We start from the raw sequence: 12,730 nt of genomic DNA, 5'->3' as shown, positions 1-12,730 counted from the left end.
TGTCAATAATATAACATCCGACAAATTTAGCAAGTTATGCAAGTTTAGTCCAATGGTCTACAACACGGTCCAAGTATAGCCGAAGTATTCCAGTTTGGGGCCTAATTAGTAAAGCAACAAATTATATAGTACCCACGGATAAACTAACACGAACAAATTTAATTCCCATCCTGTTTTTTTTTTCCTGCCTCTAATTCTTCCTTATAGCTGCATAGTTTTGTCGATGTAAAATAGTAACGATTTTCATAACAATTTTCTTTCTTTTTTGCAAAGACAAAAAGTGGCTAATGGTCAGCAAACTGGTCAGATCAATCCGCACGTGAGCCGCTGCTGCTGCTGCTCCGTCCACCATATTTCTGCCAAACAAACCAACGATTATTACCACAAAACAACACAGACTTTTTGGAAGTAGCATATTATCTCAAAGCCTATAATTATATTATCTTGTATCGACCAATATGAATGTGGATAAGTTGGAGTAGCCATCAAAATTTCAATTGCAAAATGTAACAAATGGAGGAATTAATTTGCAATTCATTCAAAACAGCAATCAATTAAAAGTTTATTTTTACCTGTTTGCCTAAGCTGAAAGGGATGTACTTGTATTTGATCATGTGGGCGATCTGGCGTCTCATGGTGAGAACAAATAGAACAACCCAATAGCACAGCAGAATTGGCCAAAACACGGGAACATCAAACACCGAGAAGAATGTCATGAGGAAAGCTATGCAGAAAGCCTTTGACATGGAGTACCTGAGACCACAAATACAAGCAGGTAGCTAACCTTCATGAGCTAAGAACGCAATGGTATCTTATGTTTTTCTTTTAAAAAACTCAATATTTCTATAGTATACCACCCACCACAGAGATTCTGATGTTGTAACTGTATAGAATGCAACACTATTGAGACGGGAAAGCTTACTGCTAATATACTAGTGATTCTAGATCTACCATGATCAGTTGTGAGAGCCTCAAACATGGAAAATACTAGAATGTAAAGTGCATTTAAGACAAGTAGACATGGAATTACCAGAATTTGAACTCGGGAAGCCGACGAATAAAAGGCTTGAACTCATCAGAACCTCTGGTAGGGAGAGTAGGGCCATCAGAGACACCACCGGCCTCAGGATCAACAAGAGGGGACAAGAAGCCAATAAGCAGATTGAGAAGGTAGATTCCAAGACCATAGGCAATGATGTAGAAACCCTGAATGTAGTAAACCCTGAGACAGTAGATAAGAGCGACTACAAGAGTTCCAATCCACCTGTAAGTAGCATGAGGAGTAGTCTTGTCAAGATAGTGTTGATAAATCCTCCAAGCCTCATGTGCTCGCTGTTGAACAGGCGTAGCCACTGAACCACTATCACCTCCGCCTTCATCCATCTTATGTGATATTTAAAACCTAGTGGATAAACAAAACAGTTGGTTAGTCACAAATTCACACTTTTGTAAATAACAACTTCAACTGAAATCTTTCCTCATCACAGAAACAATGCACAACGAAATCAATTCACTGAGAAAAGGCCTACGAATGTTCGTTAGTTTTAACATTTCAGCAACTTATCTACACAATTGTTATCCCAGAAACAAAGATCTGCACGAAATCGTCTCTAAAACACAACCAAAACAACCTCAGAGTGGGGAAAAGAAAACTTAAACCTAGGAAACGTAATCTGAAGCTAAATATAACAAAAACATCTAGAACAACAACTGTTTATCAGCTTAATCGATATCACTAGCATAATCAAAACCGACTGAAATGATTCCTTTAACTAGCTGAAGAAATGCTAAAATCAGATCTGAAAAAACTCAAATCGCTGAAAACGACGATCTAAACAGGGAAAGATTCTCAGATAATTGATTAGAAACTTGCGAGAAATCAAAGGATCGAAGCACTTACGGAAGGGCGACAGTAATGATGGCTGGTGGTGACCCAAAAGAGGAGCAGATCTGACGAAAGACGCAACACCAAAATTATTAATAAGAAAGAAGATGAAGAAGGAAATTGATCTGCGTTTTTTTTTTTTTTTTTTTTTTTTTTTTTGTTCCTTTTCCTCGTTGTTTCTTTTTTAACATATTTATAAATCAATACACCGGTATAATCTATTCTATTTAATCTGACCCCTAACTTTTGTCTATATCAATTTAACCCCTTAACATTTACGCAAAACCACCGACAGGAGTAACTAAAGTTCGATTTAACCCCAAATATTTCGTCAGAGTTAATTTAAACCCTTGACTAAGAAATTACCAATTTACCATATAGTTACATTAGCTTTACTGATTGACATAACAAAGGAAATAGATAGCTTTATTTATTTCTGATTATATAAAACGACGACAATAATCAAAGGTGAGATCACTCTTATTTGGTAAAGTTTAAACTTTCTCTCTTTTGCTTCTATAAGATTATATCTCTTCTAATTTACATGACAAAAATCACAAAAAGTGTCTTTCTTTTTTCACACTACACGGCGGTCTTGAGATTGTTTCACTCATATGACAGTCCCGTCTTTAATGGTGGCCTTTTCCACAACCACAGTGATACCAGATCGAATGTAGAATCCTTCCTCTGGCCTATCAGCTTCTTTAACATCCTGGAATACAAAACAATTCAAACCATTCACGTTAAGAATGTTGAATCTCTCAAAAGAGTCTTTTTGATCGTCACTGATCTTGAAAAGAGAGAAAAACACACATAAAAAGAATCAAGAATGGTGAAGGAAGAAAACATACATCTTTGTTCAAGATCATCACGTTTTTCCCAATCTTTGCGTTCTTGTCAATGATGCATTTCCTTCAATGTAATCAAAGATAACATCAGGGTTTATGAATCAAAACTGAGATCATTTATGTTTTGAGTATTTTTTTTAGATTTGTTACCTGATCTTTGTATCTCGGCCAATGCCGATTGGCACATTCCCTTCCGCGAGCAGAGACGCTATCTCAGATTCGGTTTGGTAACTATCCGCTCCTAGCATTAGAGTATCCTGCAAAAGAAGAACCACACTCAGTTTTTCAATGTCCTTAAAGCTAGGTCCTATTTTGATTAAGGGGATTCACACCTGAAGCTCAACACCATACTCAAGACGTGACCTTTCACCAATGATGGAACGTTGGACGCTGCATTCTCCCAAGAAACATCCGTGTGAGATTATCGAATTCACAATCTGCAAAAACCATCAAGTGGATTCATATACTAGTTAGTGTATTAAGAGTCGAGATTTAGAAGAGGATTTGCACGTAGAGACTAGAGAGAGAGAGAGAGAGAGATGTTTTACGCGGCATTTCTCGGTTTTGGTGGGTGGTAGAAACCGAGGAGAAGTGTAGAAAGGCGTATTCTGATCGTAAAACTCAAACTTGGGATGCTGCATAAATCAAGAACAATAGTTGGGAGATTGGATCCAAAGTTTCTTTGAGTATTTTATCACACTAACCTCCTCGACAAGAGCAAGATTAGCTTCGTAGAAACTCTTTATAGTTCCAATATCTTCCCAATAGTCTTTGTAGATGTATCCCTAAAGAAGAAGAAAATCTGACTCAAGCGTTTGCGATAAAACTCATGAGATGATCTTTTAAAAGAGAAAAAACAATTTTCTTGTACTTGGACATTGTGATCTCTTATAGCTGCAGGAATGATTTCAGATCCAAAATCATTGGAACTCGGATACCGCCATGTCAGAAGCTTTAGTAGAGCTTCGGTCTTAAAACAATAAACTCCCATTGATGCAATGTATGGAGATTCTGCAGCTTCTTGATTGGAAAGTCCAAGCATAGTTGTATCTGTTTGCTGCATTCACATTATAATCGTTAAAAACAATAGGAAAACATTTGACTTATCAATAGTTTGTAAACTATTAAGTTTAAGTGAATTAATTAAAACCATTGATTTCAGATCGATGCCAGTTGGTTTCTCAGAGAAATGGACTACACGCCCGCTTCGATCAATGTTCACAAGTCCATAATCCGATGCACGGCTGAAATTTACAATTACCGAATTTATAATCAAGTTAAAATGGTTAAGAAGTTAAAACCAAGATCATACAAAGGCGCACATCATACATAGTGCTAAAAGAAACTCACCTCTCATCTACTGGCGCGCATGAAAGAGTAATATCCGCTTTACTATCGACATGGTACTGTCCAATGCATAGTGTTGAGTTATTTAGTTAAACTATCTTGAATCTACTAGGAGGAATGTGTTTATTATTATATTACCTGAACAAAGTCCATGTAATTCATTCTATATAGATGATCTCCAGACAAGATGATAATATTCTCAATGTTCCTGTTCTTAGCATCCTATAATAGCAAGCATCAGCAGATTCAGACCATGTTCAAGAATCATAAACGAACCGCCATAATGTCTGATAGATTTAGTGAAATGATCATAAGTTATTCACACCTCAAACACCCATAGAAATTTTCTGACAGCATCTGCTGTTCCTTGAAACCACTTTTTCCCAGCTTCACCAGGAGTTTGTGTAGCAGCCAGAACCTGTTTCAATAAGATTTTGCATTTTTTGTTTGTTTCATCGAATACAGGAAAGTGGGAAGATTTTGAAAGAAACCATATTGTTATATATGTACCTCAACGAAACCATCTCCAAAGTTTATGCCATTGCCAAAATAAGTACGAGCCAAATGGCGATTGAGGGAAGCCGAGTTAAACTGAGTCAGCACGAAAATCTTGTTTATGCAACTGTTAATGCAATTACTCATCGGGATATCGATCATCCTATAGCATCCACCCACAGGAACCTACAAATATTGTTTAATAGTAGTGTTTCAGGAATCAGAAAACATAAGACTTCCTGTTTACACAACAAACATCATATTTCTCAAAACCGTTTCGGTCAAGGATCACTCACAGCCGGTGTTGCTGCTCGCTTTGTAAGAGGGAAGAGTTTAGCTCCATCGCCTCCTCCTAGGATGATTGCAGCCACATTCTTTGGATCTGCTCTTTTTCTCTCGAACATAGAAGGCTGTACTTTCTGATAAACAAAAACATGAAACCAATCACTAAAACAAGTTTCTCAGAAAGAAGTTGTTTTGATAACTCCTCATCATAAAACTTACCAAAGCCTCTTTAGCATTCTTTGAAGTAGCAATGGCGTAAGCAACACCGGGCCTCAACTTACGATTTCTGAACTTTTTGGAACCCAAATCGGAAGAAAAAGGTTTCAAGAGGCTTCCTTTGATCTTTTCACCCCAAAATTTGTTCTCTACATTCTTGAAACTGTCTTCTTTGGCCAAGACAGTGTTTGTCCCCAAGCCAAAGTTGCAACAAGAATCCATACTTTTTAAGCTGGAAAAAGACAGAACAGAATCGTAAAGCTCGTTAGTAAAACTAGATGATATATATAGTGAACTACGATTTGTGAGTGTGTTCGTCCAATAAAGAAATTATCAGAAAGTAGGAAACTTTGACTACACAGTCGATTCAAACACAGATATTTAAGAAGGAGGTTCTCAGAAATTGATGGAATCAAGACAAAACCTCTAACTCTTGTAAGTTACCAAGAGATACTGTATCTTGAAGAAATCAATGGAATAAACTTTACGCAGGTAATAAATCTTTCAAAATCATTAGAAAAAAGAGGAAGAGAGTTACCAAAAACAGATTAAAAAGATTCTCATTTATAAACATGAAACGAACAAGTATTGGATCATAAATGAGTTTGAACCAGATAGAAAAGTTCAATCCTTCCTAATCAATATTAAGATTTTTCAGATCATCGAATGACAGTGAAATGTAAGATTCGAAGAGAACGGAAGCTGAAGAAAATAAAGCAAAATCGTCCAAAGGTGAATACTTTCAAATGCTTAGAAGCTAAAAGAACACACACAGAGGATCGAATAAATGAGAGAAGTCACCGAGAACTGGAGTCCTTCTAGTTCTAGCTCGCTCGTATACTGGTTTTGGTTAATGTCGTTTGAAATCGAAGGAGGATTTCAATCAAACTTGTAAAATAGGCAATTGGTCTTCTTCCCTTAAATGGTCACATCTGAATTAGTCACGAGTAAGTTATAAAATACTAGAATTTCAGAAGAGTTCATGTGAAATTTTACCAACAAAGCCATAGGTGTCCGTCTGACAAGGACCGTCACTGAACCAAAACGGACGACTCTGGTTTCTCCCCCATACTGTTGCCACTAGGACACGTCGATATCTTTGTCTGCTTGCATGTGGACCCAGGCCCGTTTTCACCTTATTGGCCCAGCATAGAGGTGTGCTAGCTACTCTAGTCCGTACACGTCGTAACACATTACTGCCTCGAAGCTAGAGACTAGGAGTATACAATTAGTAGTCTCACAAATTATAATTTGCTTGTAAAAATATCGTGTATATGTATTTGAATTACAGTGTATAATATAATCATCACCGGTTAATTAAAAAAAAAAAAACACAATAAAATATATTCCAACGGCTATGCTTAAGAGATGATGCAATAAATGTCTAAAGGGAAGTTTCGTGTGATCAACGGCCATGTTTTGCAAATTGTAAATTTTAAGCATTACGGGAAAATTTTGATAAGATTAGCAATAACCAAATAGATTGAAAAGATGCACCCATTTGATTAACGGGGGAGAAGACGAGATAGAAGGACCCATCACGCATGGATAAACAATGCTCTATGTCGGGAAATTATTTCAATAAATCTACATTAAGTCAAAGTGTCTGTCCAATTAGCAAAACTATAAACACTACGATTCTTTGGTTAGAAAACAAACATAAGGACAGTGAAACAGTATGGGCGTTATCCTTTTATGAAATCCATGTGGACATTCCCATTTATTTTATTACACGGTTTCTCATTGATACACTAGTTTGCCAATAAAAGATCTTTCAAATTAATTTCCAATCTCAATAATAATAAAACTACGGTCTAAATTGTTTATAGCATAACCAAACCAGAACCGGTCCACTACCAAGTTGTATAACGAAAAATGTCAAGACGGATGGATCAGGGTCAACTGAATCTTAGAAGTCTCAATGCGTTTTAAATAGCCATATATCTCAAAAACGGAGTACGAAACAAAGATTCTAATGAGTTTCTGACGAATCAAACAACAAGAGGTAAGAAAAACAAATGACGACCGAGCCGGATCAAGAACCAGACATCTTAGGTGTTGGTGGCACGAGTGTAGATCTGCTGGCTCGAGTGAGCAGCGACCATCCTGATCACACCTTTAGCCATTAGCTCCCTAATGGCCCTCCTTGCAAGAGACCCATTTATCTGTATTGTTCAACACGGTACACAACCTTATTATTTTTTGAAAGACAGAACCAAAAACGAAGAGACAACAGAAAAATATGTTTCTAGACAAGCTCAACATCGACAACTATTACTACATAAATGTAAACATAGATAGCAGTCCTACAAAACATATAAAACTATCTGGAAGCGAAGAACCATCTCATGACTCGTGAACAGCCAACATTATAAAGTTTCGGTTCCTATAAAATTGCTTGAAACAAAGAAATTATCTAGACTCAAGAGTATAACATGTTACTCGACACCCAACATATATTCACTATATAACTAACAGATTCCGGATACTTATATGCCTGTAACATTAAATAAACTGCAAAGAGATAGAACTATGAATTTTAAGGTACGAAATGGTAAAATGAAACAAGTAAGAAGTATGTATATACCCTCATACGGTCAGAGAGGATGGAAGGGGTGATGAGCTTGAACTTGGGAGCTTCAGTGAGAAGCTTGTCATAAGTAGCTTGATCAAACAACACCATGTTGTTCACCTTCTCCTTTTGCTTTCCCTTGCTCCACTTCTGTTATTTTTTCATTACCATCAAAAAAAGATCAACGTTGTAAGCACAACAATAACATCCATTGCAAAACAAATCTACACAGGCTTAAATCATTTCAACTAAAACATCACAGTTCACATAAACTCCGAAATCAGATAATCAGATCTTTGCACATTCCAAATGAAACCTAAATTCTATTCGTATAATAGATAAATCGCTCGTTAAGAAACGAACCTTCTTCTTCTGCTTTCCACCTCCGGATTTCGCCGGCTTCGATGACGGCGGCGGAACCTTATCCTTCTTCGGCGCCTTTAACCAGCGAAACGAAAACAACGATTCAGACAAAAGAAAAGATAAACCACAGAGACGAAGAGAGAGATAGAAGAGCGGAGAGAAAAGATGTACCATGATGACTTCGACTTCGACGGCGAGGGAGGAGCGAACGGCGAATAGTTTGATGAAAGTTGAGGCCGAGGGAGTGAAGACTAGGGTTTGCTCTTATATTAGGGTTTCCCAAGTTTGAGGTTATTATGTTTCCTGGGCCACTCTAATGTACAGCCCATATATCGGCACCGAAGCCCATTAAAGTTTCGATTGCATTTCTGACTTCTATTTCAGTTGTTGAGGTTTTTGTCTTCCCTTCAGTTTTATTTGTTCTTTCAAATTTTCTTTTTGATTTATATATATATATATATATATATTATATATTTACCATTAGTAAAATAGTATGTAGTTAGATATGTAATGATACTTTTATACCAAAAAAAAAAAAAAGACCACGATTTGATAACAATGATGGAACATTGCAACTGAGCTAGCAAACTATATAATGACATATACTATTGCTTAGTATGAAGGACATGCACGTTTCAAAATATATTGCTTATTTGTATGAAGTATATGTTCCTACGATTTCTCATTAATTTATACAGTGATACTTAAAAGGTCCACTTCCAAATTCTAAACGTTAACAAAATCCCGCATGATCCGTTGTATGTTGCTAGTCGAATCACCAGTGATTTTCTTCAAATTTATTACGCACCAAGTACTTAAGTTTTCACATGGAGTGTTTACCTTCTTAATTATCATGTACCGTACGTCAATTGATTAATCAAGAAACCAAATATACTATGCATTTGCTTTGTGGTCCAACTTCTTGGTGATCATCCATTGGTCTTAATTGGTTAGTTTAACGTTACTAAGCAGCAATACTTTTTTGTTCAAAAAAAAAAAAAAAGCAGCAATACTCATAAAATATACCATATAGCTGGCAGTTATCAAGCCACTTAGTCTGTAGTCAGCTAGCTGGATTTTTTAATTTGACTTAACTATTATGGGAGTCTTACTAGGGTCGAACACCATCACTTGACTAATTGGTTCTTTTCAAAATGTGCTGAAACCTATATAGCATGTCATTCGTCTTATTCCAAAGAACAAGACTAAATAAATAGTTGAGTCTCAAAATTCACATCGGCATTAAATCAATTTTAAAGATGTAACACGAAATATACAGTTCAAAAAGGTTATAAAATTCAGCAAAATATTGTATTTTCAATTTTCATGACCATTTTTCGTTTTAATTACTACGAATCTAGCTAGGATTAAAATCTTGATACTAGCTAACGGATGAAATCCCTGTGTAAACAATTGTTAGTTATGAATCTAGCAAATGAAGAATTAAAAGAAAACGTTCTTGCAATAAAAGTACTATCTAATTTTTAAAATGAAAATTTTACGACATACGTACAACGGTAAAGACTTTTATGAATTGATGGTATGTCCAAATTATGATTAGTGAATATACATACTTTTGATTTGTTGACACAACAATTTACTTATATATTGATTATTTTGTTCGTTAGAATCTGAAACACACACTCTTAAATTTGAATCCAAGTTGTGATAGATGATGGCTCACGGCTGCGCTACATCATAGATGATAGATCCAGAACTTTATTATTTCGACGAAACAACAAAACAAAACGAAAGCCTGCTCAGAGACAAAGCAAAATAGCTAGAGAGTTTCACAAACGGGGTTTAAACCGCTCTCATCATAACGCTTAATTCTTGCAGTTGAAATAACAGAAACAAGCGCGGCCACGTTTGTCCTGATGGCATGCTCCATGGCGAGCGTCTTCTCATTTGATACATTGGCGGTCGCAGTGGCTCGTCAGCGTGCACCTCCCCGACCACGTTTGACTGTACCTTTGGCAAATCTTAGCCTCCGCTACTTTCAATCCTACGTTCATAATTTATCACATTTCTAGTTAACAATATTGTTTCATGTTTATGTACGTTATCTTGAATAAAACAGTAATTATATCGACATATATATATATATAGAGATGGATGCTATTATGTAAAGTTAAAATATATGTTGTGTCACTGACCAGTTGGAGAATGGAGAAGGAAGCAGATGCATAGGAGAGCAACGAGAGTGAATGACTTTGTCATTTTTCTTTCCTCTTTTTTTTTGGTCAAAATGTCATTTTTCTTTCCTCTTTGTTCTTATATTTGGTGTTTGTGTGATTTAACATGGCTACACACTGGGGCATTTTATAGAGTTAGGGGGTGTATTCAAACTATGATTTTGGAGAATTCGATGGGATTTAGGAAATTTAGAATTTTGATAGATTTTAGGAAAGTTCATAAAATTTTCTGTAAAATTCTTTCAAATTCCACCTAAAACCATGAGATTTGGATTTCTGTATTTTTAACTAAACAAATCCTCTAAAATCCTCCAAAATCCTAAAAATTATTAATATCCTAATCCACAAAACTGTTTTGAATAACAATGGATTTTAAAGTAGATTTTTAAATCATCAGTTCAATAGCAGTGAATTTTAATGGATTTTAAAGTACATTTTTAAATCATCAGTTCAATAACAGTGGATTTTAATAGACTTTTTAAAATCCATGATTGAATAACATAGAATTTGTAAATTTCACCCAAATCACTTAAAATGTCAAGTTGAATACACCTCCCTTAGAGAGTGAATTTTGCTATTTAGATTAATGAAGAGACAATTACGGAGATATTCATATGGGGTGATGATTAATTTATTAGTTTAGGTTAACGAAATCACGTTACGCAAAATAAAATTAAATCTTAAATCGTACAATGACTTTAGAAGAAAAACTATTTGTGTTAATAAGTTGTTAATTTCCAAGTAAAAAGGTGTTAATAAGTTGCACACACACACATAAATAAATAACTCTGTTATGTTAATTTTTTTAAGTGATAACTCATAAATAATACTCATATGTTTTAGAATTTTCACATAAATTAAGAAAAATATTTAATGTTTAGATATAATAACATTTCTTATAACTATTAACCAATAGTAGTTCACCAGATTTTAATATTTTTATTTAATGGTTCTTGTATAATTTTTTAGCATTAATTGGTAAAAATCAATCTTTATGATACAAGAAAAAAATCTTACAAAATCATTAATTACTATAGAGAGGGAGTAATACCCAATATGCAACGAATAATTATTGTAATCATTAAAAAACCTTATGAAATAAATACAACAGAATAGCAAAAAAAGTTTTATGATAGAGAATGTCTTTAGTCAAATAGTTAACACAGTTCGATTCCACTAAGTAGTGTTGCTTCGTGTTGTAAGAATTGGTTATGAATGACAAAAAAAAAAAAAAAAAAAAAAAACTTGTTACTCATCACGAGTCACGAGCACGGCTACGACGCGGCTGCACAAGACTTATGACGCGAAGACAGAACTGGTGATTCGACCTATCCCAATAGAGTCCAATCACATCTCCTGCCTGGAGATGTCTATCTTGCATGAGTTGTGCCCAATAGTCTCTGAAGTAGTAATTACCCGGCATATTATCCACACGAAGTTGTGTTAGTCCCATGCGGTAAGTCACATCAGTATCCAAGTCAAGTACTTTTAAACGGACATTCCCGTTCAAAATATCGCTTGCTTTTATAGGCTTGATTGGATCACTTTCCAACTCGGGAAGTATGTAATCTACCATATCTGTCTTCGGTATAAGAAACGGAAATTCAAGGTCGCGTTCTTGAAGAGTCTTCTTTATGGTCCATGGTACATATTGCCTTAAAACTCAGCTCGAGATCGAGATTAGCCATAGTATAAATTTAGAGATTTGGAAGATGAAACACGAAAAAGAAAGTTTGAGGGGTAGAGAGCTAATCACCTTTAACATGTTAATTTTTATAGTTCTCACATAAATAAAACAGAATAACGAAAAAGCTCTATGGTAGTTATTAATACTGCTGCTGGTATTGCTGTTGCTGCTGCTGCTGTTGCTGTTGCCGGGGCGCAACATATATGACGTGAAAAGGAACTGGTGATTCCACTTATCCCAACTGATTCCAATCACATCCCCTATCCTGAGATCTCTATCTCTCTTGAGATCTCCCCACATGTTTCTGAAATAGTAACTACCAGGCATATTTTGCACACGAGTTTGTGTTAGTCGCATGAGGTAACCTACACCAGTATCCACGTCAAGTAATCTCAAAAGAACATGCCCGTCCAAAATATCGCTTGCACTTATAGGATTGACCGAATCAGTTTTCAACTCACTAATTATGTAATCCTCCATATCTCTCTTCGGCAGAAGAAACTGAAAGCCAAGATCGTTTTCTCCAAGAGTCTTCGATATGGTCCATGAGTCAGGTTGGCTTAAAGTCAGCTCGAGATTAGCCATAGTATAGTTTTAGGGGTGTGGAAAAGATGAAAGATTAAAAAGCAAGTTTGAGGGGTAGAGAGCGCTAAGCACCTCTACATGTTTATTTATAGTTATACGTGAACACAATTTTCCTTTTCCATTACTTACAATTCCTCAAAACTATTCCTTTGGTGGAGTTTATATTTTAGTTAGATTTGCATTTCTTGTTTAACCAAAAGTCCAAAACGGCCTTATCAACATTTTTTTTTTGTAAAAGATTACATTTCGATT

The 12,730-nt window shown here is 35.5% G+C and overlaps 4 protein-coding genes and 1 long non-coding RNA gene across 9 annotated transcripts; all 5 read right to left on the bottom strand.

Moving 5' to 3' along the window:
• Positions 1 to 6: 6 nt before the first annotated feature.
• On the bottom strand, positions 7 to 2,223 carry LOC104716202 (protein RER1A). Its single transcript, XM_010433589.2, has 4 exons — positions 1,901 to 2,223; positions 1,031 to 1,402; positions 573 to 753; positions 7 to 356 (listed from the first exon to the last, which is right to left on the bottom strand). The coding sequence occupies exons 2-4, from the start codon at positions 1,381 to 1,383 to the stop codon at positions 309 to 311; spliced, it is 582 nt and encodes a 193-aa protein (XP_010431891.2). The 5' UTR covers positions 1,384 to 1,402; positions 1,901 to 2,223; the 3' UTR covers positions 7 to 308.
• A 67-nt stretch (positions 2,224 to 2,290) lies between these two features.
• Positions 2,291 to 6,670, bottom strand: LOC104716200 (glucose-1-phosphate adenylyltransferase large subunit 3, chloroplastic). 5 transcript variants are annotated; one of them, XM_010433586.3, is made up of 16 exons: positions 6,073 to 6,670; positions 5,878 to 5,993; positions 5,080 to 5,308; positions 4,872 to 4,994; positions 4,591 to 4,761; positions 4,406 to 4,498; positions 4,219 to 4,302; positions 4,084 to 4,139; positions 3,884 to 3,977; positions 3,605 to 3,790; positions 3,438 to 3,518; positions 3,282 to 3,368; positions 3,066 to 3,170; positions 2,884 to 2,990; positions 2,737 to 2,797; positions 2,291 to 2,597 (listed from the first exon to the last, which is right to left on the bottom strand). In XM_010433586.3, the coding sequence occupies exons 3-16, from the start codon at positions 5,296 to 5,298 to the stop codon at positions 2,496 to 2,498; spliced, it is 1,569 nt and encodes a 522-aa protein (XP_010431888.1). In that variant the 5' UTR covers positions 5,299 to 5,308; positions 5,878 to 5,993; positions 6,073 to 6,670; the 3' UTR covers positions 2,291 to 2,495. The 5 variants fall into 5 exon arrangements, with proteins under 5 accessions (XP_010431888.1, XP_087324170.1, XP_087324171.1 ...); XM_087468044.1 differs by having other exon boundaries at positions 5,817 to 5,993; positions 6,073 to 6,324; XM_087468045.1 differs by having other exon boundaries at positions 5,850 to 5,993; positions 6,073 to 6,285.
• Positions 6,671 to 6,968: 298 nt separating this feature from the next.
• LOC104716199 (small ribosomal subunit protein eS25w) lies at positions 6,969 to 8,246 on the bottom strand. Its single transcript, XM_010433584.3, has 4 exons — positions 8,183 to 8,246; positions 8,012 to 8,086; positions 7,664 to 7,798; positions 6,969 to 7,241 (listed from the first exon to the last, which is right to left on the bottom strand). The coding sequence occupies exons 1-4, from the start codon at positions 8,183 to 8,185 to the stop codon at positions 7,128 to 7,130; spliced, it is 327 nt and encodes a 108-aa protein (XP_010431886.1). The 5' UTR covers positions 8,186 to 8,246; the 3' UTR covers positions 6,969 to 7,127.
• A 1,466-nt stretch (positions 8,247 to 9,712) lies between these two features.
• LOC147935697 (uncharacterized) lies at positions 9,713 to 10,305 on the bottom strand. Its single transcript, XR_015568002.1, has 2 exons — positions 10,168 to 10,305; positions 9,713 to 10,016 (listed from the first exon to the last, which is right to left on the bottom strand). It is a non-coding gene; the product is annotated as an uncharacterized LOC147935697 (long non-coding RNA).
• A 1,156-nt stretch (positions 10,306 to 11,461) lies between these two features.
• Positions 11,462 to 12,478, bottom strand: LOC147935696 (putative B3 domain-containing protein At1g78640). The gene is made up of 2 exons (XM_087470226.1): positions 12,012 to 12,478; positions 11,462 to 11,861 (listed from the first exon to the last, which is right to left on the bottom strand). The coding sequence occupies exons 1-2, from the start codon at positions 12,476 to 12,478 to the stop codon at positions 11,462 to 11,464; spliced, it is 867 nt and encodes a 288-aa protein (XP_087326352.1).
• Between the last annotated feature and the right edge of the window lie 252 nt (positions 12,479 to 12,730).

This window comes from Camelina sativa, chromosome 10, assembly GCF_030686135.1.
Source record: "Camelina sativa cultivar CO46 ecotype springtype chromosome 10, ASM3068613v1".
NCBI lineage: Eukaryota > Viridiplantae > Streptophyta > Magnoliopsida > Brassicales > Brassicaceae > Camelina > Camelina sativa.
This window is presented reverse-complemented; position numbering and strand designations above follow the sequence as displayed.

Coding starts and splice junctions, on each gene's coding strand:
- LOC104716200 (XM_010433585.3), bottom strand. CDS start 5,640: ATGAGAATCTTTTTAATCTGTTTTTG. Junction 3,369..3,437: donor ATCTTGCTCTTGTCGAGGAG/GTTAGTGTGATA, acceptor TGATTTATGCAG/CATCCCAAGTTTGAGTTTTA. Junction 2,991..3,065: donor AGTATGGTGTTGAGCTTCAG/GTGTGAATCCCC, acceptor CTTCTTTTGCAG/GATACTCTAATGCTAGGAGC.
- LOC104716202 (XM_010433589.2), bottom strand. CDS start 1,383: ATGGATGAAGGCGGAGGTGATAGTGGTTCAGTGGCTACGCCTGTTCAA. Junction 754..1,030: donor CTTCCCGAGTTCAAATTCTG/GTAATTCCATGT, acceptor TTGTGGTCTCAG/GTACTCCATGTCAAAGGCTT. Junction 357..572: donor CTTTCAGCTTAGGCAAACAG/GTAAAAATAAAC, acceptor TTTGTTTGGCAG/AAATATGGTGGACGGAGCAG.
- LOC104716199 (XM_010433584.3), bottom strand. Junction 7,799..8,011: donor GTGGAAAGCAGAAGAAGAAG/GTTCGTTTCTTA, acceptor AAAAAATAACAG/AAGTGGAGCAAGGGAAAGCA. Junction 7,242..7,663: donor TCCTCTCTGACCGTATGAGG/GTATATACATAC, acceptor TGAACAATACAG/ATAAATGGGTCTCTTGCAAG.
- LOC147935696 (XM_087470226.1), bottom strand. CDS start 12,478: ATGGCTAATCTCGAGCTGACTTTAAGCCAACCTGACTCATGGACCATA. Junction 11,862..12,011: donor AACTACCATAGAGCTTTTTC/GTTATTCTGTTT, acceptor CTGAGTTTTAAG/GCAATATGTACCATGGACCA.